Genomic DNA, 25,280 nt, shown 5'->3' on the forward strand with positions numbered 1-25,280 from the left:
AGTTTGAGAACTGCTTACTTGAATGGCACCTGAGAAGATGACAGTAAAAGGTGATTGCATTTGCATCAGGGAGAGGATTACTGGAAAGGCTGTTGTTGCCAGCGAGACAGTAACATTTTGTTTCTCAGTAGCATGGTTTGCTTGTTGGTTGAGTGCCAAAGATTGTTTGGTTATTTGAATTAAAACTCCATCTGTCACTGTTTCTTACAGGGGTCCCGGAGGCGGTCGACCATGGCCAAATCCACCTAATGCCAACTCAGTAAGTATGTCTTAATGCTCGTGTGAACCTCACACAGCAAGGAATACACCTGTAGCTCTGTGTATTTAAGTGGTCAGCTGTGATGCACATGCTGAAATATTATTCCTCATATTATAAAAACATTTATTTCATAATTACAGGAATTGTTCCACCATTTAAAAAAAAAACTGAACTCCTCTAGGCAAGCAATGTGGTGCAACAGTGAATGGAATCTTATGCATTTTTTTTCTTTTGAAATTCAGTTCTTCCTTTTGTTTTTTTTTTGGTTCCCAGTGTTCTTTGGTTCCTGGAAACTTGATAGTGATTTGCTGCTTTTAAATTTTGCATTATTTTCAGTGAATTTATGAACATTTCACAAAATAAAATTTGAACATTTCTGTCAGTATGTGGAGTCAACGTATTTGGGTGGAACAGCACATCTTCCATGCTGCTTGTTTGCCTTATTACTTTGAGTGTTTCTCAAAGTAATTATTGTCATTATATTGAGCAAGATGCAAGGCGACCATTGATGACTTTGCAAAAGGTTGCACTCATGATTGGATATAAAAATGCTGGCTTCGTGTTACGGTATTGCATTGAATCTCTTTCTAAAGAATGAGTTTCCATTTTTAATCATATGACCGCACCTAAGAAATGATGGGATGGATTTTACAGGGCAATGTGATTACCCACACCCCCCACCTCCCCCGCCCCACCAGCCTAAAAGTCTGTCAGCGCTTCACAGATGTGGAATTCGGCTGTCCTGCAGCGATATTATGTTGGGGGTGGCCTTAATTAGTTAAGAGTATGACTTTCAACCCCAGGGACAGGAAGTCCTGCCTATGAGAGCTGCCGGCCAATCTTTTTGGCCAGTAGCTCTGTAGTCCTAGCAGCACGAGAAGAGAGTAGTGGCCACTGCTGTGACTACGATCAGTCCTAAAGAAGAAGTAAAGATAGATATCAGACCTGAGGTTAAGTCCGGGGATTTGGGGCGGGCACAGCTCTGAGACCCCAGGGAATGGGGTGGTTGGTTGGATTAGAGAGGCTGGGGGGGTGCGGGGGTAAGAAGGACAAAAGGGGTGGGGGGTACCATCTTGGGGGGGATGCGCCCAATGAGCACAATGGGAGGTAGGCCAACCTTCCTGCCCAATAGCGGCCCACACTCTCAAAGCTGTCACCTTCCCCCACAGGCTGAAAAATTGCAGCAGAGGCAGTGTGAGGCCCTAAAGAGGGCAGTTAATTGTCCATTTAAGGGCCTCAGTAGGTTTAAGGGAAGGTGGCTGCCTTACACCTGACATGCCCCCAAAGCATAGGGGAACAGGTCAGGGGTGGGTGGGGAGGCGGTGGGCTGGCCAACCACTTTATTTTACATGTCCGCTCCCGCCTTCAAGTACTGGCGGGGGACTGAAAATTCACCTTAATATTTTTTTCCAGTACATATTAAGTAGATTAGGGCAGGTTAGCTTAGTTGGCTAGATGGCTAATATGTAGTTCAGAATGACAGCAACAGCATGGTTTTGATTTTATGGAATTCATTGCCACAGAAGGCTGTGGAGGCCAGGTCATTGAGTGTATTTAAGACCGAGATAGATAGGTTTTTGATTGGTAAGGGGATCAAATGTTACGGGGAGAAGGCGGGAGAATGGGGTTGAGAAACTTATCAGCCATGATTGAATGGTGGAGCAGACTCGATGGGCCGAATGGCCTAATTTCTGCTCCTATGTCTTATGGCCTTATGATTCCCATTCCGGCTGAGGTAGACTTTGGACATGCTTCCTTGCCCTGCCCCTGCTAGTGGAAAGCAACGGCAAACCACCACTGACAAAAACTGCCAAGAAACTGTCTGGTTGGTAACTAATTGTCAAGCTTTTTCTCTTGTATCGCTTTAGTAATTCTAGTATGTTTAGCTTTACATCAGAATTTGTGTGTCTTTCCAGCATCAGTATCATCAGTGATGCTCCAGTTGAGCTTAGGCTTCAGAATCAAAGTCTATTAACAGACATAAATTTGTATAAAATTTTAGTTTATCTACCTGAATAATGATAATCGTGGTTAAAACATATTTGTAATTGAAACCCATAGAGGGAAAGAAAGACCGAAGAATTCATGGGGCAGAATTTTACGGCCCCGCTTTGGCGGGGACGGGGCCATAAAATGCGGCGAGACATTCTAAACCCCATTGACGACAGCGGGAACGTAAAATCCCGCTGCCGTAAAATTCTGCCCATGTAGTTTATTTGTGATCAGTTAAGTAACAGCAAAGCAATTGTGAATTACTTGTTCAGAATTCTTTCTGATTTAGGCTTTAACTGTCAAATTGGAAAGGGAGAAAAGGTGAATTGACAGTTTTTTTTTGTTACAGATACCATATTCATCGGCATCGCCTGGCAATTATGTGGTGAGTGGTATTTTACTGTTTTTGTGGGTTATGCTGTTTAGTCCCAAATATGGAAATAGTTGTCCAGATGTTAACAGCAGTGCCAAATGTTTTGGCTGAGAAGTGAACATCTGATTTTTGTGTTTGGTTGTTTTGTCTGGCATTCATACTGCATATGTTGATGTTCATTAGTAAATCAGTAATCAGTCTGGTCAAAATTGCTCTGAGAACTGTTATGCATCAGCATATGGTGCTATGGCAAATTGTCTTCGAAAATAAACAAGAAAAGACAACACATTGCTGGCAACAGGCGTTTGCATATTTAAATTTGAATGACATCAAAAATGCTTTAATAGAAGGAAGTTGATTTGCTCATAATAGTTTGTACATGTTTTATGTGCAAGTTGTTAGTAAACAGTGCAATATTCAGACTCAACATCAAAATGTATGCCATGTGGTGGAGGAAACTCCTAAACATGATGCCATCAATTTGAACTCTTGGATTGTTATGAGGTAGGACTCCTGGCAAGCTTTGTCAATTCTATGATGGTGTCCCCGGCTAGAAATGTAGTATTCAGTACACTAGTGGAAAAGGACTTTTAAACTGATCCACACAAATTGTGCCCCCTGATAACTGGCTAAAAAGAGAAGTGTATTGCTTAAACAATACAGCTTTTTGTGCTAAACACATGATATATTGTGATACTATTTTCAAGGAAAGAAAAAAGGCACCAAAGTCTTGTTTTTATTCTAATAACTTCTTCGCTTTTTATTTTTGTTCATGGGATGTGGCTAAGCCAGCATTTGTTGCCCATTCCTAATTGCCCTTGAGAAAGTGGGGGTGAGCTGCCTTCTTGAACTGCTGCAGTCCATGTGGTGAGGGAGTTCCAGATTTTGACCCAGCTTGTTGGCATGTTTTACCTGTTCAAGATTTCTATTTGAATTAAGTGACCTGAAAACATAACAATGCAACTGCTCTTCCATGAGAACATTGGAAGACAATTAAAGTTTGTCACCACCAAGGAAGGTTACATACAAACAAGGAGCAGGAGTAGGCCATTTGGCCCTTCGAGCCTGCCCACCATTCAATAAGATCATGGCTGATCTGATAGTAACCTCAAATCTGCATCCCACCTACCCCCGATAACCTATCAACCCTTTGCTTACCAAGAATCTATCTACCCCTGTCTTAAAAATATTCAAAGGCAAATATTCAAGCTTCCACCGCCTTTTCAGGAAGAGAGTTCCAAAGACTCATGACTCTCTGAGAGTAAAAAATTCGCCTCATCTCTGTTTTAAATGGGCGACTCATTATTTTTAAACAGTGACCCCTAGTTCTAGATTCTCCCACAAGAGGAAACATCCTCTCCTCACCCACCCTGTCAAGTCCCCTCAGGACCTTAAATGTTTCAGTCAAGTCACCCTTTTAAACTCCAGCGGTTACAAGCCTAGCCTATCCAACCTTTCCTCATAAGACAGCCCTCCCATTCCAGGTATTAGTCTGGTAAACTTTCTCAGAACTGCTTCCAACGCATTTACATCCAAACTTAAATAAAGTGACCAATACTATACACAGTACTCCAGATGTGGTCTCACTAGTGCTTTGTATAACTGAAACATAACCTGTCTGCTTTTGTATTCAATTTCCCTCGCAATAAATGATAACATTCTATTAGCTTTCCTAATTACTTGCTGTACTTGCTTATTAGCCCTTTGTGATTTATGCACTAAGACATCCAGATCCCTCTGCATCTCAGGGCCCTGCAATCTCTCACCATTTAGATAATATGCTTCTCTTTTATTCTTCCTGCCAAAATGGACATTTTCACATTTTCCCACATTATACTCCATTTGCCAGATCTTTGCCCACTGACTTTAACCTATCTATATATTTTTGTAGCCTCCTTATATCCTTTTCACAACTTACTTTCCTACCCATCTTTGTGTCATCAGCAAATTTGGCAACTATCCCATCCATCCCTTCATCCAGTTCATTTATATATATTGTAAACAGCTGAGGTCCCAGCACTGATCCCTGTGGCACACCACTCATTACATCTTGCCAACCTGAAAAATACCCATTTACGCCTAATCTCTGTTTACTGTTAGCCAGCCAATCTTCTATCCTTGCCAATATGTAACGCCCCCTATACCATGAGCTTTTATTTTATGCAATAACCTCTGATGTGGCACTTTATCAAATGCCTTCTGGAAATCTAAGTACAGTACATCCACCAATTCCCCTTTATCCACAGCACATGTTACTTCCTCAAAGAACTCCAATAAGTTGGTTAAACATGATTTCTCTTTGACAAAACCATGTTGATTCTTCCTTATTACCTTGAACTTATCCAAGTGCCCTGCTATAGCTTCTTTAATAATAGCTTCTAACATTTTCCCTAAGATAGATGCTGAGCTAACTGGCCTGTAGTTTCCCACTTACTGTCTCCCTCTCTTTTTGAATAGTGGAGTTACATTTGCTATCTTCCATTCTAATGGGACCTTCACCAAATCTAGAGGGTTTTGGCAAATTAAAACCAATGCACCAACTATCTCACTAGCCACTTTTATTAAGACTCTGGATGAAGCCCATCAGGACCTGGGCACTTGTCAGCCCGCAGCGCCAACAATTTACTCAATACCACTTATTTCTCTGGTGATTGTCATTTTCCTGAGTTCCTCTCTCCCTCCCATTTCCTCATTCATTACTGCTTCTGGGATGTTACTTGTATCCTTTATAGTGAAAACTGATGCAACATACCTCTTCAATTCATCTGCCATCTTCTTGTTTTCCATTATCAATTCTCCAGACTCACTTTCTATAGGACCAATGTTCACTTTGTTAACTCATTTCTTTCTTAAATATTTATAGAAACTCTTACTGTCTGTTTTTATATTTCTGGCTAGCTTTCTCTTGTACTCTTAATTTTTCCCTCCTTATTAATCTTTTGCTGTTCTTTCTATTCTATCCAATCTTCTGACCTTGCACCTGCGTTTGCACAATTATCTGCTTTTTGTTTAAGTTTGATGCTATCTTTAACATTTCTAGTTAACCATGGATGGTGTGCCCGTCCCTTGAACTTTTTCTTACTCGTTGGAATGGATCTATTCTGTGTATTATGAAATATCCCCTTAAATGTTTGCCACTGCATCTCCATTGACCTATTCCTTAACCTAATTTGCCAATCCACTTTAGCCAGCTCAGCTTACAGGCCCTCATAATTGCCTTTATTTAAGTTTAAAAACATGGTCTTGGACCCTCTCCTCTCTCCCTCAAATGGAATGTAAAATTCAATCATATTGTGGTTGCTGCTACCTAGGGGCGCCTTCACTATGGGGAGAATTTTCTCCCCATCGGGCGGGCAGGTCGAGAGAGGGTGCAGAGTCGATCGCCGCCCGCGATCGGCTGCACGCCACCATTTTATGTGGGTGGGCCAATTAAGGCCCGCCCAGCGTGATGCACGAAAGAGCGCAGAAATCTCCCTGAGGCAGCTCTGTGCCTTGGAGATTAAGTTCAGTGCAAAAGATGTTAAAAAAAAATTATTCAGACATGCCCCCTCATATGACAGTGTCACACGAGCTGGGACATATTTATGAATTTTAATAAAAAATTTTATTTAATTTATAAACCCTTCATGAAACCTCATCCCGCCCGTGGATGAGGTTTCATGAGAAATGCGAAGGCCGCCTGGGCTCTTTGCCTGCCCACCAACCTTAAGGTTGAACGGGCAGCCCTGACAATTGCTTTAATTAGTTTGTTAATGGCCTTAACAGGCCTTTGACAGTTCGGCGGGTGCACAGCTGACTCACCATGCGCGCCTGCCGAACGGAAGATCGGAATGATGCGCGATCATGCCAGGACGCACGCCCGACGTCACCATGCATCATTTTACATGTCGGCGTGCGGGACCCGCCCCCGCACGCCGACCAGAAGATTCTGTTCTACATCCACTTGAGAGGGCAGATGGGGCCTTGGCTTAATGTCAGCCAAACGAAGGCACCTGCAAAATTGCAGTGGTGTGGCAGCCTTGGGCCTAAATTTCCTCAGATGGTGGGGTCTCGCTTCCCACCATCTGAAGAGTCGGTGGGTCTGACTGCCCCATTAAGTGGCTGTATGCAGGACTTTCGCCCCACACTCGGGGGGAAGTCACACCTTAGAGAGTTTCCAGACAATCTGATTGGCCGGCAGCTCTCCAGACCCTGCAGCAACAGCACTGCAGTGGACAGAAGAGGAACTTTAGGTGGACTTCGGACCCTAAATCCAGGGAGCAGTGGCCCAGGAAAGTTCAAGGAGCCCCAGGGAGGGGAGGGTAACGTGGGGGGTGCGAAGGGAGTGATCGGGGTCTCGGGGAGAGGCCAGGGTGGGTAGGGAAGTCCGGAGGCCACCAAACATTAAGGGGAGTGTGCCCAACTTGAAGGGGGCTTCCCTCCCAGTTCAATCCTCCTGCCAGCTTAAAAATTGAGGCTGGGAGGGAAATGGCCCTCAAGTGACCAATAATTGGCCACTTAAGGGCCTTAATTGGGGCAAGGGCGGGCTTCCCATCCGAGGCCTTGCCTGCCTCTGCGTAAAATTGCTGTGTGGTCGGGGTGGGTGGAGGGAATCCTGCCCCTTCAATTTCACACTCTCCTCCCCTGCATGAAAACCTGCTGGTGGGGGAGCGTAAAATTCTGGCCATGATTTTTGTGCTCAAGCCTGGAGCAAGTCCTATGCGTAAAGTTTGCCTAGATTCAGCCTTCACTCTATTACAGTTTTAAATTGATCGCTGATCCTCTAACCAGAGGACAAATTCTTTGTTCACTCTGTCAAATGCACCATAATTTTAAACCCCCACTGCCATAAAATCTCCTCTTCAACTTCTTTGCTTCAAGCTCAAGCAAATCAAATCTCTCATCAATAAATATGTCAACCTGGAATCTCCATGATGCACTCTCTATAGTTTTAGTGTTCCTTTTATAAGGACATTCAAAGCTACTCGCAGTTCTCAAATTGATTTCCACAGATATTTTGTATCATTTTATTATTACTTGTTTATTCTTGTATTTTGTGCCCAGAACCCAAAATGCTTGTCAGGTTTTGGGTGTTTTGATCATTTTGCTTCACTGAAAGGCTCTTCGGTTTTAGTTATGCTTTTTTTTAAAAATGAATTCACACATGTTCGGGAAAAAAGACTATGTATTAAAGCAGACAAGTCAGTTAAGGAAATGCCACAGTTTTCAGTGTATTTCAGACTAATATACTGAGGAACTGTTCCCTTAGCCCAGGAACATTTGCATGAGGATGTTGTGCAATTTTGCAGTTTATCTCAGACAAGTAACAAGCACGAACAGACATTGTGGTGAAGAAAATTCTATTCATGTGGACACAGTATGATGTGTCAGTGAAGAATATACTTTTGGGAGAGGATATAATTAGTTTGGTTGACAGACCTGTTGTGAATTCTGCACAGGAAGGTTCCACTGACACAGCGAATGGATTTTCATGGAGTCGGGGAGACTCCATGGAGAGTTAAAAATGGCGGCCAGTACCTGATTCCGGGATTCCTGACCCCATTCCTGAGGTTTCCAATTTTCAGCAGGGCCTTTTAAGGGTGTGTGCTGGTTTGGGTCATGAGCTTCAGAGGTATGATGAACCATTGTCTGCTTGAGAGAACCATTTGAAAGGTAAGTTCAAAAGGCCCTCTTCATGCCCCTCATGCCCAGTGTGCCCCCCCCCAACCAAACTCTAATGGCCCCCATGCCCCCCATGTCAAACTATGGCAGTTTCATGCCCATTCACCCACTATACACTATATTGAACCAATGAAGTCTATAGTGCCATTAGGATGTGTAAAAAAAAAGCTTTAAAATGCATTGATATCTTTACAATTTCTTTTATAAAACTCCTTTTTACTGCAGCCCAATAAAAGTATCAATCAACCAGACCCTTTAAAGTAGCCATAGCTGAAATCACAAGCACTTGAACCCTCTTTATCTTATGTAAATGAACATTGTGTAGTTGACAGCATAGATCAGAGAGCCAGGGCTGTCAGTAAAGTAGTAAAACAGGGCTCAGGTGTTTCAATACTCTAATGGATGTATGGGCTCTCAGTGAAGAATGCATAATGAGGACCATATCTCACCCGGCTACAAATTTAATGCTGGTGGGAAAAGGTGAGGGCCGGGTATTTTTTAATATTCGTTCATGGAATGTGGGTGTCGCTGGCTAGGCCGGCATTTGTTACGCATCCCTAATTGCCCTTAAGAAGGTGGTGGTATGCTACTTTCTTGAACCGCTCCAGCCCATGTGTAGTAGGAACACCCACAGTGCAGTTAAGAAGGGAGTTCCCGGATTTTGACTCAGCGACAAGGAATAGCAATATAGTTCTAAGTCAGGATGGTGTGGAGGGGATTTTGGAGGTGGTGGTACTCCCATGTATCTGCTGCCTTTGTCATTCTAGGTGGCAGAGGTCGCGGGTTTTGAAGGTGCTGTCGATGGAGCCTTGGTGAGTTGCTGCATTGCAGCTTGTAGATGGTACACACTGTTGCCTCTGTGCAGTGATGGAGGGAGTGAATGTTTAAGGTAGTGGATGGGGTGCCAATCAGGTGGGCTGCTTTTTCCTGGATGGTGTCGAGCTTCTTGAGTGCTGTTGGAGCTGCACTCATCCAGGCAAATGGAGAGTATTTCATCACTCTGCTGTCTTGTGCCTTGCAATTGGTGGACAGGCTTTAGGGAGTCAGGAGGTGAGTTACTCTCTGCAGAATTCCCAACCTCTGACCTACCCTTGTAGCCACAGTATTTATATGGTCCCAGGATGTTGTTAGTGGGGGGTTCAGCAATATTAATGCCATTGAATGTCATGGGGAGATGGTTAAGTTCTCTTTTGTTGGAGATGGTCATTGGCTGGCACTTATGTGGCATGAATGTAACTTGCCACTTATTAGCCCAGGCCTGAATATTGTCCAGGTCTTGCTTCAGGTGGACACAGACCTCTTCAGTATCTGAAGAGTCACGAATAATGCTGAACATTGTGCAATCATCAGAAAACATCCTCACTGATCTTATGATGTATGGATGGTCATTAATGAAACAGCTGAAGATGGCTGGGCCTAGGACATGACTGTGAGAAATTCCTGCAGTGATGTCCTGGGACTGAGATGATTGACCTCCAGCAACCACCTTCCTTTGTACTAGATAGGATTCCAACCGGTGGAGAGGTTTCCCCCTGATTCTCATTGACTCCAGTTTTGCTAGGCTCCTTGATGCCACACGCAGTTAAATGCTGCCTTCATGTCAAAGGCAGTCACTCTCATCTCACCTCTGGAGTTCAGCTCTTTTGTCCATGTTTGGACCAAGGCTGGAATAAGGTCAGGAGCTGAGTGGCCCTGATGGAGCCCAAACTGAGTGTTAGTGAGCAGGTTATTACTGATTAAGTGCAGCTTGATAGCACTTTTGATGACACCTTTCATCATTTTACTGATGATTGAGTAGACTGATAGCGTGGTAATTGGCCAAGTTGGCTTTGTCCTGATTGTTGTGTACAGGACATGCCTGGGCAATTTTCCACATAGCTGGGTACGTGCTAATGTTGTAACTGCTCTGGGACAGCTTGGTTAAGGGCACAACTAGTTCTGGAGCACAAGTCTTCAGTACAATTGCCAGAATGTTATCAGGGCTTATTGCTTTTGCTGTATCTTCAGCCATTTATTGATATCAAGTGGAGTGAATCGAATTGGCTGAAGGCTGGCATCTATGATGCTGAAGACCTCTGGAAGAGGCCAAGATTATCCACTCAACACTTCTGGCTGAAGGTGGCTGCAAATGCTACAGCCTTGTCTTACGCACCAATGCGCTGGGCTCCCCCATCATTGAGGATGGGATGTTTTTGAATGCTCCTCCTCCTCCAATGAGTTGTTTCATTGTCCACCACCATTCATGACTGGATGTGGCAGGACTGCAGAGCTTAGATCTGACCCGTTGGTTGTGGGATCACACAGCAGGTTTGCTTGTTTGGGCCTCTGGTAGGAAGAATAAAGAAAAGCTTATTACCTAAATGCTGAGAGATTGCAGAGCTCTTGAGATTCAGAGGGATCTGGGTGCCCTAGTGCATGAATCACAAAAGGATGGTATGCAGGTACAGCACGTAATTAGGAAAGCTAAAAGAATGTCATCATTTATTGTGAGGAGAATTGATTACAAAGGTAGGGAGGTTATGCTTCAGTTGTGCAGGGCATTGGTGAGACCACACCTGGAGTATTGTGTACAGTACTGGTCGTCTTGTTTAAAGAAATATGTAAATACATTAGAAGCAGTTTTGAGAAGGTTTACAGGAATGGGCAGGTTGCTTATGAGGAAAGGCTGGACAGGTTAAGCTTGTACCCACTGAAATTTAGAAGAGTAAGAGGCGACTTACTGGAAACCTTTAAGAGCCTGAGGGGTCTTGACAGGGTTCATGTGGAGAGGATGTTCAGTCCAGAGAGATGTTTTGTTTTGGGAGTTACAGCTAAATTAGTTTAAAAGTATTCAGTGAAGCCTGAAAGGCTATGCGTGGAATTTTCTGTGCCCATTGGCAGCGTGCGTGTTTGGTGGCATGAGTGGACAATGTGGCAAGAAGGCCAAAAATCGGTTTCAGGACATCGTGAAACAGGGTTGCAGTTGTCTGCTCTGCCCGTCAATGGCGAGCCATGCTTCTCACAGTTGGAAGTCAGGAACTTCATTGTAATACGTCCACATATCATTATAAGCCCAGCTCACCGGAATCATCCCCCCCAATGCTGGATCATCTGAGCATGCTGACGTGTTTCATAACAGCATATATAAGGCCTGTACTTGGCGACCTACACTTCGAGGGGAACTCGGAAGTGAGTACACAGTAACGTTGTGCAGCACTCGTGAGGGTCACCTGTTGGACTTCAAGGTTGAAGCGCTGTGCATTCAAGCAAGGACACAGGAAATTTGCTTTTTCCTGGCTGGCTGATTGTGCGGTGCCGGGGCAAGGGCTGCCCTGTGGTTGAGGTGACTGAGACAACTTGGGAGAGGGGGGCAAGGTCTGCCCTGTTGTTGAGGTGACTTAGGGGAGGGGGGCGGAGGGGTAGGCAAGGGCTGCCCTGCGGTTGGTGCGAGTTGGCGGGGGTACAAGGGCTGCCCTGCGGTTGATGGTAGTGCACAAGGACATGTGGTGTGGAGGGGAGGGAAACGGCGACGCATCAGGGAAACTTTATATAAAATGACCATTCCTCCGCAGCTGAGACAGTTCAAACACAGCCACAGTGACATGCTTGGAGTCGGGCCTCGAGCTTATCTGGCCAGCAAGCAACGCAGAGGCATGAAAGTGCCAGCAAGTGCTCTGGAGCTTTCCACCCCTCGCACACAGACTGCAAACTAATGGGCATTTGAGTGGACAGCAGAACAGTTGGACGACTGAGCAAGTTGTACAATCTCCTTGCAAAAGCTGGCCATAGAAATATAGAAAATAGGAGCAGGAATAGGTCATTCAGCCCTTCAAGCCTGCTTCATCATTCAATATGATCATGGCTGATCCTCTATCTCAATGCCCACTCCCGCTCTCTCCCCACACCCCTTGACACCTTTAAAGTCAAGAAATCTATCTATTTCCTTCTTAAATATATTCAGCAACTTGGCCTCCACAGCCTTCTGTGGTAGAGAATTCCACAGGCTCACCACCCTCTGAGTGAAGAAGTTTCTCCTCATCTCAGTCCTAAATGGCCTACCCCATCTCCTTTAGACCCCCAGCCAGAGGAAACATCCTCCCTGCATCCAGCCTGTCCATCCCTGTTAGAATTTAATACATTTCAACGAGATCCCTTCTCATTCATCTAAACTCCAGTGAATACAGGCCCAGTCGACCCAATCCCTCCTCATACGACAATGGAGCAGTCACTGGTGGAGACGACCACAGCCCCTTGCAAAGCCATCATTCAGGTTTGGACCAATCTCCCCCATGGTTCAAGCTAACAACACAGCCTTGAAGAGTGGGATAGGAGAATGCCAGGGCCTGAGATGAGAGCACAGCATGCAGTCTATTAGGCGAAGCTGCCATCAATTGGTCAGGTGGAGTGGGGCGGATTGGGCGGGATCTCGGGCAGCCATGCAGCGCACTAAACTCTGGCCATCCCAGTGGTGGCCAGCACTCCCTGGCATTTGTTAAAGGGCCTTGATACTTAACTATGGGAGGTTCTTAGAACCCCCAAGCTAACCCATACATCTCTTTCTTTCATCCTGCAGGAGTACATCAGGAGCATGGAGCCTGGTGACCTAGCTGTATGCCTTATGGCTTACAGAGAGCAGAGACGAAGGAGAAGAAAGAGACAGAGGCACCTGGCTGGACAGAGGGAGGAGCAGCACCCTCAGGAAGAAGGGGCGGCTGGGGCTCCCATGCAAGCCGCTGAAGAGCCATAACGAGCCATCACTCGTTGGTGCCTAGCTAGACCCAGGGTCTATAGATCCCACCTTTCATTCCTGCAGATGACCAAGCAGTGTCACTGAAGACTGTGCATGTGTAGGAACTGGTTGGTCACACCTGCCACCTGTTGCAGGATTTAGCGCCACGGGTACATGGAGGGCATCCATTGCTCATGGCTGTGAAAGTGACAATGGCACTCAATTTTTACGTCAGTGGCTCCTTTCAGAGCTCCACAGGCGATCTTTGTGGAATATCGCAAGCTTCTATCCACAGATGCATCCATGAGGTCATGGATGCCATCTTCGCGAGGGCACACAATTTTGTGCATTTCGTCTGGGACCAGGAAAGCCAGGATGCAGGAGCGCTGGGATTTGCCCAGATCTCAGGTTTTCCACAGGTGCAGGGTGCCATCGACTGCACTCACATGGCGCTCAGATCTCTGTAGCAACAAGCAGTCAACTATGTCAACCGCAAGGGCTTCCGCTCACTGAATGTTCAGTTAGGGTGCCACCACCACAAACGCATCTTGCATGTCTGCGCTCGGTTCCCAGGGAGTGTCTATGACTCCTACATTCTCAGCCAGTCTTAGATCCCTGCTGTCTTACGGAGTCCACAGAGACTGCAGGGATGGCTCCTCTGACAAGGGCTACCCACAGAGGACATGGCTGATTACACCTGTGCAGGGCCTCAGACTGCAGCAGAGTGAAGGTCGGCAGCAGCAGTCCCTTGGAATAGAGGATGACATCCGTTAGGCTTGGTGAGACCAGATGACTGAGGAGCCCAATTCTGGATCCAGAATTGGGCCACTCACAGAGGACATGGTTGATGACACTCTTGCAGTGGCATGAGACTGCAGCAGATCAAAGGTATGACAAAGCTCATGCTGCAACTCACACCTTGGTGGAGCAAATCATCGGGATGCTAAAAATGAGGTTCCGGTACCTGAACTGGTGTGGTGGTGCCCTGCAATTATAGTCCACAGAGGATGTCCTGCACTGTTGTCATCTCCTGCGCTCTTTACAACCTGGTACTGCAACAGGGAGAGGAGCTGGCTGAGGACGAGATGGAGAAGCTGGAGGTCTCCTCAATGAGGAGGACGTCAAAGGGGATGAGGTGAGGAGGTCTTCAAAGGCGACGATGACGTTGATGAGGCCATCACACTGGCCAGATGAGGCAGGCATGCTCGGGCGGCCCTCATAGTTGCTAGCTTCATGGAGGATGATGATGACATGCGGTGAGGAGACACCATAGATCCTCACATTGTCTCTGCGAACGTTTGACTCCAGTCTGACTGATGGCAACGCAAATACCCTCTGTGATAAAGCTCCTGTCATGGAGACGCAGTGGAGGCCCTAATAGCCGTTTAATTCCAAGAAGATGATGACGATGTGCAGTGAGGACACTCCATAGATCTTCACGTTACCTCTGTGAATGTCTGACTCCTGTTTGGCCGAGGGTAGCTCGCTTGCGTTCTACGATCAGGGTCATATCATGGAGACACAGCCGTGAAACTTTAAATGCACCTGATCCTTTGTCAGCCTTCAGCACCTGAGCCCTTCAGGAGCACAGCGTCACTGGTCACAGATGCTGAAGAGATGGGGACCAGACCCACCTTAAAGTTGCTGAGAGCACACAGAGAGAATGCTGGAACTCTGTGTGACGCCTGTCCATAACGGTCTGGCAGCTATGTCAAGCACAATCAAGGTGCAGACATTACTAATGCGTCCAATGAGTGTAATGTCAGACCACCACCTTGGTCTGAAGGCTCCACAAAGTACAGGGAAGAGGCCCTGGACTGAGACATCCACCTTTATCTTGTGTAGGAACCATGGTTTCACACCTGAATGACATGAACACTGTTTATCATAACAAGGAGCCATAGGCAGGGAGACAATCTTGGGAGTTTATTTACAATAGTGAACATCATTTCCAAGTGATTAACACCCTTGCCCATGCTGCGCAACTACATTTTTCTTAATGAGGTGTCAGCTGTGGCTCAGTTCATAGCACCCTCTCCTTTGAATCAGAAGGTTGTGGGTTCATGTCCCACTCCCGGAAACCAAGAACTGTGAATGTACTCGAAAGAGTTACAATCTGTGACTGTTGATAACTCGAAAGAGTTACATTTTCTTAACTTTCCTAACCGTGCCGCTACATCTTGGTGCTCCCCTGACATACAGCGGAGATGGAGGCAACCTGCTGTCTGCTACACCCTGTCTGTGATGACCTTGATAGGTGTCTCTGAAGGGCCGAGACCTGGAGGGCCTGGCATGTTTTCGGGGTCCTGCTGCGTAGCGGTGTCACCCTCCTCGGTCTGCGGAGTTGGAGCTGCTGATGCCACAGGAAGAGGGGATTCAGATGGGCCGGACATTCCCGGAGTCACCTGTGTGGATGGCCCTGGGATGTGCACCCGCTAATCCTCCTCCCTATGGGTACCCGGAAGCTGGAGTGAGATCGAGTTGTCCTGCACCCCTCTTGTGTTGACACTGCTGGAGGTCAACAATGGTGTTGGCGATGGAGTTCAGCCTGCGCAGCATTGCAGGACTGATGTCCTGGACAAAGGTCTTCATGGTGGCCGCCAACCTATCAGAGTTGACCTTGGTGCATTGGCATGCCGGCGCTATCACCTCAGACTTAAGGCAGCCGGACTCCTCCATCGTGCTTTGCAATCTGAGGAGTGCAGAGGACACCCCTTCCTGATGTTCCCGAGCTTGCCTTTACAGCTCCAGCAACTGAGGCATGACCTGGTCAAGAAGCTCGTTATCTGACTCAGACTCAGAAGATTCCTGGCCTCTAGCAATCCTCTGAGTGCTAGAAAACTGGGAAGTCCCTGCCACCACCTGCTGTGAATCAGACAATGTGATGTGCTCACCAGATTATGATCCCAAGGCTACTCTAGAACTAGGTCCCACTGAGGTGTGTGTCCCTGCGCTGAAAGAGGGTGTGGGTGAGCACTGAGACGAATCTTCAATGAGGGTGCCTTCAGATTCTTCTTCTGATGTGCCTTTGGGGCTTGATTGGAGGCCCTGGGCTCCCTCGGCTGTTTCCCAAGTGTGCCTGCGAAAGCAAGGAGAGATAATTAATGCATGGCAGTGGCCTGTGAAACAGGACACATCACTCACAGCATGGTTGTCTGATGGATGTTGCACTGCTGGATGCTCACATGGTAGAGCACCACCAACCTCACTGTCAACACAGGAATGGTCCATATCTTCGCCGTCCAGCTGGATGACTCTTATTTTCAAAGTCCATGAGGACCTTAATTTCAGGCTTTCCTCCACCAGTCTGTGGCCTCTCTCTCTTGTTGTATGCCAGCTTGTAGATGTAGACGTAGAATCATTCTGGGTGGAGCTGAGAAGCAGCAATGTGGGGAAAACATTAGTGGGAGTTGCCTATAGGCCTCCAAATAGTAGTGATAAGGTAGGGGATGTCATTGAACAGAAAATTTAAGATGCATGTAACAAGGGTGCTACAGTAGTCATGGGTGACTTTAATCTACATATAGACTGGGCAAACCAAATTAGCAATAATACTACGGTGGATGAATTCCTGGAGTGTGTATGAGATGGTTTTTTAGACCAGTACATCAAGGAGCTAACAAGGGAGCAGGCTATCCTAGATTTGGTATTGTGCAATGAGAAGGGTTTAATTAATAATCTTGTTGTGCAGGGTTCTTTAGAGAACAGTAACCATAACATGGTGGAATTCTTCCTTCGGTTGGCAAATGAAATAGTCCAATCTGAAACTAGGGTCCTAACTCTAAACAAAGGAAACTACGAAGGTATGAGGCGTGAGTTGGCTCAGATAGATTGGGGGACTTCATTAAAAGCATTAAAAGGCATGACAGTGGATAGGCAATGGCTAATATTTAAGGAATGAATGTATGCATTGCAACAGTTATATGTTCTTTTCTGGCACAAAAACACAACAGGAAATGTGGTCTAACCATGGCTAACAAAAGAAATTAAGGATAGTATTAGATCCAAAGAGGAGTCATATAAAGTAGAAAAGGTAACAAGTCTGATGAATAGGAGCAGTTTAGAATTCAGCAAAGGAGGACCAAGGGATTGATTAAGAGGGAAAAAATGGCATATGAGAGTAAACGTGCAAGGAACATAAAAGAGGACTGTAAAAGCTTCTATAAGTATGTAAAAAGATAAAGATTAATGAAGACAAATGTAGGTCCCTTACAGTCCGAAACAGGAGCATTTATATTGGAGAAAAAGGAAATGGCAGAGCAATTAAACAACTACTTTAGCTCTGTCTTCACGGAGGAAGATACAAATAACTTCCCAGAAATACTAGGGAACCAAAGGTTTAGTGAGAAGGAGGAATTGAAGGAAATTAGTATTAATTATTAGTATTATTATTAATTATTAGTAAAAAAAAAACAGTGCTGGAGAAATTAATGGGACTGAAAGCCGATAAATCCCCAGGGCCTGATAATCTACATCCCAGGGTACTAAAGGAGGTGGCCATGGAAATAGTGTATGCGTTGGTTGTCATCTTCCAAAATTCTGTAGATTCTGGAATAGTCCTGGCAGATTGGAGGGTGGCAAGTATAACCCCACTATTTAAAAAAAGAGGGAGGGGAAAAAACAGGGAATTACATACTAGTTAGCCTAACATCAGTAGTAGGGAAAATGCTAGAGTTTGTTATAAAGGATGTGATAACAGGACACTTAGAAAATATCAATGTGATCAGACAAAGTCAACATGGATTTATGAAAGGGAAATTATATTTGACAAACATACTGCAGTTTTTTGAGGACGTAATTAGCAGAATAGATAAGGGAGAACCAGTAGATGTGGTGTATTTGGATTTTCAGAAAGCTTTTGATGAAGCCCCACATAAGAGGTTAGTATGTAAAATTAAAGCACATGGGATGGGAGTAATATATTGGCATGGATTGAGAATTGGTTAGCAGACAGGAAACAGAGAGTAGGAATAAATGGGTCTTTTTCGGAATGGCAGGCTATTGGGGTACGGCAGGGATTGGTGCTTGGGCCCGAGCTATTCACAATATATATCAATGATTTGGATGAGGGAACCAAATGTAATATTTCCAAGTTTGCTGACGACACAAAACTAGGTGGGACTGTGAGTTGTAAGGCGGATGTTAAGAGGCTTCAGGGTGATTTAGACAGGTTGAGTGAGTGGGCAAATACATGGCAGATGCACTATAATGTGGATAAGTGTGAAGTTATCCACTTTGGTAGGAAAAACAGAATGGCAGAGTATTATTTACATGGTGATAGATTGGGAAATGTTGATGCACAAAGCAACCTGGATGTCCTTGTACGCCAATCACTGAAAGCAAGTATGCAGGTAAAGCAAGCAGTTAAGAAGGCAAATGGTATGTTGACCTTCATTGCAAGAGGACTTGAGTACAGGAGCAAGGATATCTTACTGCAGCTATACAGGGCCTTGGTGAGACCACACCTCGAGTATTGTGTGCAGTTTTGATCTCCTTACCTAAGAAAGGATATACTTGCCATCGAGGGAGTGCAGCGAAGGTTCACCAGATTCCTGGGTTGGCAGGATTGTTGTATGAGGAGAGATTGGTGCAACTAGACCTGTATTCACTGGAGTTTAGAAGAGAGGGTCTCATTGAAATGCATAAAATTCTGACAAGGATTGGCAGATTGGATGCAGGGATGATGTTTCCTCTGGTTTGGGGGGGTTGTTCTAGAACAAGGGGTCACAATCTTAGGATACGGGGTAGGCCATTTAGGACTGAGATGAGGAGAAGCCTCTTCATTCAGAGGGTGGTGAACCTGTGGAATTCTCTACCACAGAGGGCTGTGGAGGCCAAGTCGCTGAATATATTTAAGAAGGAAATAGATAGATTTCTAGACTCTAAATGCATCAAGGAGTATGAGGAGAGAGTGGGAGTTTGGCGTTGAGATAGAGGATCAACCATGATCGTATTGAATGGCAGAGCAAGCTCGAAGGGCTGAGTGACCTACTCCTGCTTCTATGTTTCTGTGGGCAGTATTTTTACCTCGTTGGGCAGGTGCGGCGGGTGGGCCTGGGAGCAGTCACAAAATCTACCGCTGAACCACGATTGGGCCCCTACTACGATTTCATGCTGGCTGGCAAGTTAGTGGCCAGCCAGTGTGAATCACGCACTGCAACACTGAGTGCTGCCGGGGTGGGGGCGGGAAGAGGGCGAGCGCTGAAATTTGTGCATGCACCCAGGAGCATGCACTGAAGGCTCCCTGGAGGCACAGAGCTGCCTCAGGGAGCTGAAGAATTTAAAAACATAAATGAAGTATTTAAAAATGTTAAAAACTTGTCCCCTCCTGTGACTCTGTCACAAAAGCAGGGACATGTTATAAATGAGATTTAAACATTTTAATTTTATTTTTAATTCCTGTTGGAAACCTTATCCCTACCTTGGAAGAGGTTTCATAAAAATCCAAAAGCCGCCTGGCCGATTCACCTGCCCGCCAACCATAAGGTTGGAAACTCTTTCGAGTTATCAACAGTCACAGATTGCAACTCTTTCGAGTACAATCACAGTTCTTGGTTTCCGGGAGTGGGACATGAACCCACAACCCTCTGATTCAAAGGCGAGGGTGCTATGAACTGAGCCACAGCTGACACCTCAAACCATAAGGTTGGACAAGTAGTGAAAAAGTGCATTTAATTATTACTTCAATTACCTTAATAGACTCCTGCGCGTGCCCGCTAACTGAAATATCGCGCGAGTGCACAATGACATTGGGACACTCACCCGACGTCATCGCACATCATTTTACACTCGAGTGGGTCGGGTGCGCGCCCGCCTGCTCAGCGAAAAATTCTGGCCTATGTTTCTTGTCCTGCATGAAAAGAGATAGAGAGAGCATAAACAGGATGCCTGTCAGGCCAGATGATAAGTATGCCTGGCATGTGTGGGTGGTGAGTGATCCCACGGACGAGGTGAAGACAATGAAGGTGTGTATGAGAGGGTGAATGGTGATGTCCTGTGAATTGGCAACGAGTAAGATCCCTGTGGATGTGTGATGGATTTGTGAGTGTGAGTTGAGAGTGATGAGAAGAGTAATTTACCCTGGCAGAACGGAGGAAATCATTCATCCTTTTTCGGCACTGGGTGACTGTTTTCCTTTGCACAACATTGGCACTGACCACTGCTGCCACCGCCTCCCATGCTGGATTGGTGATGTCGCTGCCCCTCCTGCGGCCACAGTGGGGGTGCAGGGCAGCACGTTGGGCCTCCACGGCATCCAAAAGGTGCTCAAGGGACATGTCACTAAACTGGGGGTCCGCAGTCTTTTTGCCTTTCAGGGCCATGTCTTCTTTGCAGCAGTCCTAGGCTGGAAGCACTGAGAGGTTTGCGAGCGGCTGCACTTTAAATATGGCGCCCAGTGTAATGAAGCAGCGAGGTGATGGCGTGGGGGGCAAATCGGAGCCCACCCATCATCGAAACCACGTGTTTCCTGGGAATGCTTGATTGATGAGGCAGGGTTGGAACAATATGGCGTGAAAAGCCGCCATTGCGGCTGAGGGGGGGAAATGTTATTTTTCCCACCCGTTACCACACTTAGTCCAAATCTGGGACGATTGCGCCCTATGTTGGCATGAAGATGAGTGAAGCTTTAAGAAGGTTCTCCAGTTTCAATTTATCTGAGTGTCCTGCAGCACGAGACTATACCATAAGGGTACTGCCGCTAGCAGGCTCCGGACAGCTAGGGGTTGAAGAAGTCCTGAGAGCCATTGGTGCAGCTGTTGGTTGCATGTGGGCCTCTTTTGGTTTGCAGCTCACAGGAAGAAGTATTGGGAGCTATTAGCAGGCTCCAAGCAGTAAGGGCATAGAGAAGCCCTGGGAGCCATTTATAGCTCATGGCAGCCAGGAGACTGGAGTTCAGAGAAATCCAAAGGCAGTGCCAGCTTAGTGAAGCTAGCCATCTGTAAAAGAGTTGAGGTTTTGCCAGTAATTAGAGGCAGGAGTATAGCTTTGTGAATCCTATGGAATGCAGTCTCAGGAGAAGGAATTGAACCATCATTCATTGAGGCAGTCCAGGTCAGAGCGGCTTCCCAGGGAGTTCAGAGGCTAGATGTTCAAAAGTGAAGAGTTGAAATCCCTCATGAGGGGAGACAGAGTTTTAACAAGATTTTGTGACTCTCAGCGGTCACTGACATCTGGGTGGGCTATTGAGAAATCCATGGGATCTTTCTTGGTCTCATCTGCAATTTAATGTGCAGTGTAGTGTGTTTGACCACGTTTTGCTGGTTAATTCATATTTACTTTGTTACTTCCGAATGTTACAAGTAAGATAGATATTATAAATTGTTTTACTTTTCTGACTTTGTATTGTAAAGTTTATTTTGTTTGTTTAAAACCGTGAAATCTTATGACTTTACTCTCCTCATGGGCATCTGGGATTTCAAACTTTGTCCACTTTAAACAAAAAGTTACTGATCCCTAACCAGATCGTAACAGTATTGATCAATGCAGTTGGACTGTCACCTGTAAGAGTGCACAAAAGCCAAACAATTGAACGTCCCTTGCCCTCGCCCTCTCACTCACTCTCCCACTGTGCCCCCCTCCCACTTACCCTCCCTCTCATTGCCCACCTCCCCCACCTGCCACCCTGGAAATACCTACAATGATTTGAGTTTGCTCAACATCAGATCAATTTAATTGTTTTAAACAATACTCAGAAAGTTGAAACTCATCATTCACAGGTGGATTTGAATAATTTTTAATTGTACTGCTTAGATTCCACTTGGAATATATTGAAGTCATTTAGCCAGACGTGCCTCATAAAATGCATCAGGACCAAGGTTGTAGCCCTCAGGTGTGAAAAATTAATACTGGCTCCTTAGTTGCTCACTCAGATTTTGAGTAATGTAGCTGAATGTGATGCTTTCAGAGTAGATTGCAAAAAGTGCATCAATATCAAAAAATAGTGAACAAAATTATTTTGTGTTGAAAGAAAGAAAATGGGGGGCAAAATCAATAACTCAACACTTATGGAGTTGCAGGCATCAGTTTGTTGCAACGCCACAGGTTTGTGTTTCTTGAAACTAACGCATTCAATGTACAGAAAAAGTCAGAAGGAATAACTCACTGCTTTCATTGAAAAAAAAGCTTACATTTATATATTGTATTCCACAATCTCGTGATGTCCCAAATCACTTTTCAAGTGTCGTCACTGTTGTAATGCAAGTATTGTTAGTACATTTTAAGGACAGAAATTGTTATAGTATCAATCAAGTTAATAATTTTATGGTAATATTCCTGTTGGCCATATGTTGGTCGGCACATTTCCTACCTCTTCGGTTGCTTTATGAATTTGAAACTTGAAACAAAAAAGTCTAAGGGTGACAAAACGTATGCATATAAGTACATGTGACACAGGAAGTGTGATGCATCAACTGTGAAGGACAAAACAATACTAGATAAAGAAAAACATGCATTTACTTGGAGCTTCTCATGACCACGGGATGTTCCAAAGCACTTTAAGTCAATTATGTACGTTTGAAGTGTAGTAGTTGTTGTCATGTAGGGAATGTGGCAACCAATTTGTGCACAGTGAAAACCTGCAAACAGCAGTATGATAATGACCAGATAATCTTGTTTTGTGATGTTGATTGAGGATTAAATATTGGCTGGGACATTGGTGATAACTTCCTTACCCTTCTTCAAAGTAGTGCCATGGGATGTTTTACATCCATCTGAGAAGGCAGACAGGGCTTCAATTTAATGGGCAGAATCGTCCCAGATTGCACCAAGTGCAGTACCAGGCAGAGTAAAGGATGCATTACCCGCTGGCCGCAATGGCAGGTTTTTGCACCATATCGTCCCAATCTCACCTCATTAGTCATGCATTCCCAGTAAACACACCATTTCGCTGACAGGCGGCCTCCGATTCAACGGCCACACTATCAGCCTGCTGCTTCCTCACACCGGGCGCTATATTTAAAGTGTAGCCACCTGCACCCTTTTTTTTATTCATTCAAGGGATGTGGGCTTCGCTGGCTGGACCAGCATTTATTGCCCATCTCTAGTTGCCTTTGAAAAGGTGGTGGTTGAGCTGCCTTCTTGAAACGCTGCAGTCCACATGGTGTAGGTACACCCACAGTGCTGTTAGGAAGGGAGTTCCAGGATTTCGACCCAGTGACAGTGAAGGAACAGCGATATATTTCCAAGTCAGGACAGTGAGGGACTTGGAGGGGAAGTTCTAGGTGGTGGTTTTCCTATCTATCTGCTGCCCTTGTCCTTCTAGATGATGTAGTGGTGGATTTGGAAGGTGCTTTCTTGGTGAATTCCTGGTAAGCCTTGGTGAATTCCTGCAGTGCATCTTGTAGATGGTACACACTGCTGCTACTGTGAGTTGGTGTGGAGGGAGTGAATGTTTGTGAATGTGGCGCCAATCAAGCAGGCTGCCTTGTCCTGGATGGTGTCAGACTTCATGAGTGTTGTGGGAGCTGCACTGATCCAGGCTAGTGGGGAGTATTCCATCACACTCCTAACTTGTGCCTTGTAGATGATGGACAGGCTTTGGGGAATCAGGAGGTGGGTTACTCGTCGCACTATTCCTAGCCCCTGACCTGCTCTTGTAACCACAGTATTTATATGGCTAGTCCAGTTCAGTTTCTGGTCAATGGTAACCCCCAGGATGTTGATAGTGGGGGATTCAGTGATGGTAATGCCGTTGAACGTCAAGGGGCAATGGTTGGATTCTCTCTTGTTGGAGATGGTCATTGCCTGACACTTGTGTGGTACGAATGTTACTCGCCACTTGACAGCCCAATCCTGGATATTGTCCAGGCCTTGCTGCATTTGTACATAGACTGTTTCAGTATCTGAGGAGTTGCGAATGGTGCTGAACGTCATGCAATCATCAACGAACATCCCCACTTTTGACCTTATGATGGAAAGAAGGTCATTGATGAAGCAGCTAAAGATAGTTGGGCCAAGGACACGACCCTGAAGAACTCCTGCAGTGATGTCGTGGAGCTGAGATGACTGACCTTCAACAACCACAACCATCTTCCTTTGTGCTATGTATGACTCCAACCAGCGGAGAGTTTTCCCCCTGATTCCCATTGACTCCAGTTTTGCTAGGGCTCCTTGATGCCACACTCTGTCAAATGATGCCTTAATGTCAAGGGCAGTCACTCTCACCTCACCTCGGGAGTTCAGCTCTTTTGTCCATGTTTGAACCAAGGTTGTAATGAGGTCAGGAGCTGAGTGGCGCTGGTGGAACCCATGCTGGGCGTCAGTGAGCAGGTTATTGCTAAGCAAGTGCTACTTGATAGCACTGTTGATGACCCCTTCCATTACATTACTGATGATGGAGAGTAGACTGATGGGACGATAATTAGCCGGGTTGGATTTATCCTGCTTTTTGTGGACAGGACATACCTGGGCAATTTTCCACATAGCTGGGTAGATGCCGGTGTTGTAGCTGTACTGGAACAGCTTGGCTAGATGCGCGGCAAGTTCTGGAGCACAAGTCTTCAGTACTATTGCCAGAATATTGTCAGGGCCCATAGCCTTTGCAGTATCCAGTGCCTTCAGGCATTTCTTAATATCACGTGGAGTGAATGTAATTGGCTGAAGACTGGCATCTGTGATGCTGGGTACTTCCGAAGGAGGCCAAGATGGATCATCCACTTGGCACTTCTGGCTGAAGATTGCAGCAAATGCCTTATCTTTTGCACTGATGTGCCAGGCTCCTCCATCATTGAGGATGGGGATATTTGTGGAGCCTCCTCCTCCAGTGAGCTGTTTAATTGTCCACCACCATTCACGACTGGATGTGGCAGGACTGCAGATCTCAGATCTGATCTGTTGGTTGTGGGATTGTTTAGCCCTGTCTATCACTTGCTGCTTATGCTGTTTGGCATGCAAATAGTCATGTGTTATAACTCCACCAGGTTGACACCTCATTTTTAGTTATGCCTGGTGCTGCTCCTGGCATGCCCTCCTGCATTCTTCATTGAACCACGGTTGACCCCCGGCTTGATGGCAGTGATAGAGTGGGGGATATGCCGGGCCATAAGGGTACAGATTGTGTTGGAGTACAATTATGCTGCTGCTGATGGCCCACAGAGCCTCGTGGATGCCCAGTCTTGAGTTACTAGATCTGTTCGAAATCTATCCCATTTAGCACTGTGGTATGCCACACGACACAATGGAGGGTATCGTCAGTGTGAAGCTGGAACTTAGTTTCCATAACGACTGTGTGGTGGTCACTCCTACCAATACTGTCATGGACAGATGCACCTGCGGCAGGTAGGTTGGTG

General features: G+C 45.8%; 1 protein-coding gene across 10 annotated transcripts in view; it reads left to right on the forward strand.

Annotated features, from left to right (window-relative positions):
* LOC144694155 (single-stranded DNA-binding protein 2) overlaps nt 1–25,280 on the forward strand; it is a 587,421-nt gene that overhangs the window by 467,796 nt on the left and 94,345 nt on the right. For all 10 annotated transcript variants that reach the window (XM_078564501.1, XM_078564508.1, XM_078564524.1 and 7 more), the window contains 2 exons: nt 211–259; nt 2,601–2,636. In XM_078564501.1, coding sequence (XP_078420627.1) covers nt 211–259; nt 2,601–2,636 — 85 coding nt within the window. The remainder of the gene's footprint in view (nt 1–210; nt 260–2,600; nt 2,637–25,280) is intronic.

Source organism: Cetorhinus maximus, chromosome 2 (genome assembly GCF_964194155.1).
Source record: "Cetorhinus maximus chromosome 2, sCetMax3.hap1.1, whole genome shotgun sequence".
Lineage (NCBI taxonomy): Eukaryota > Metazoa > Chordata > Chondrichthyes > Lamniformes > Cetorhinidae > Cetorhinus > Cetorhinus maximus.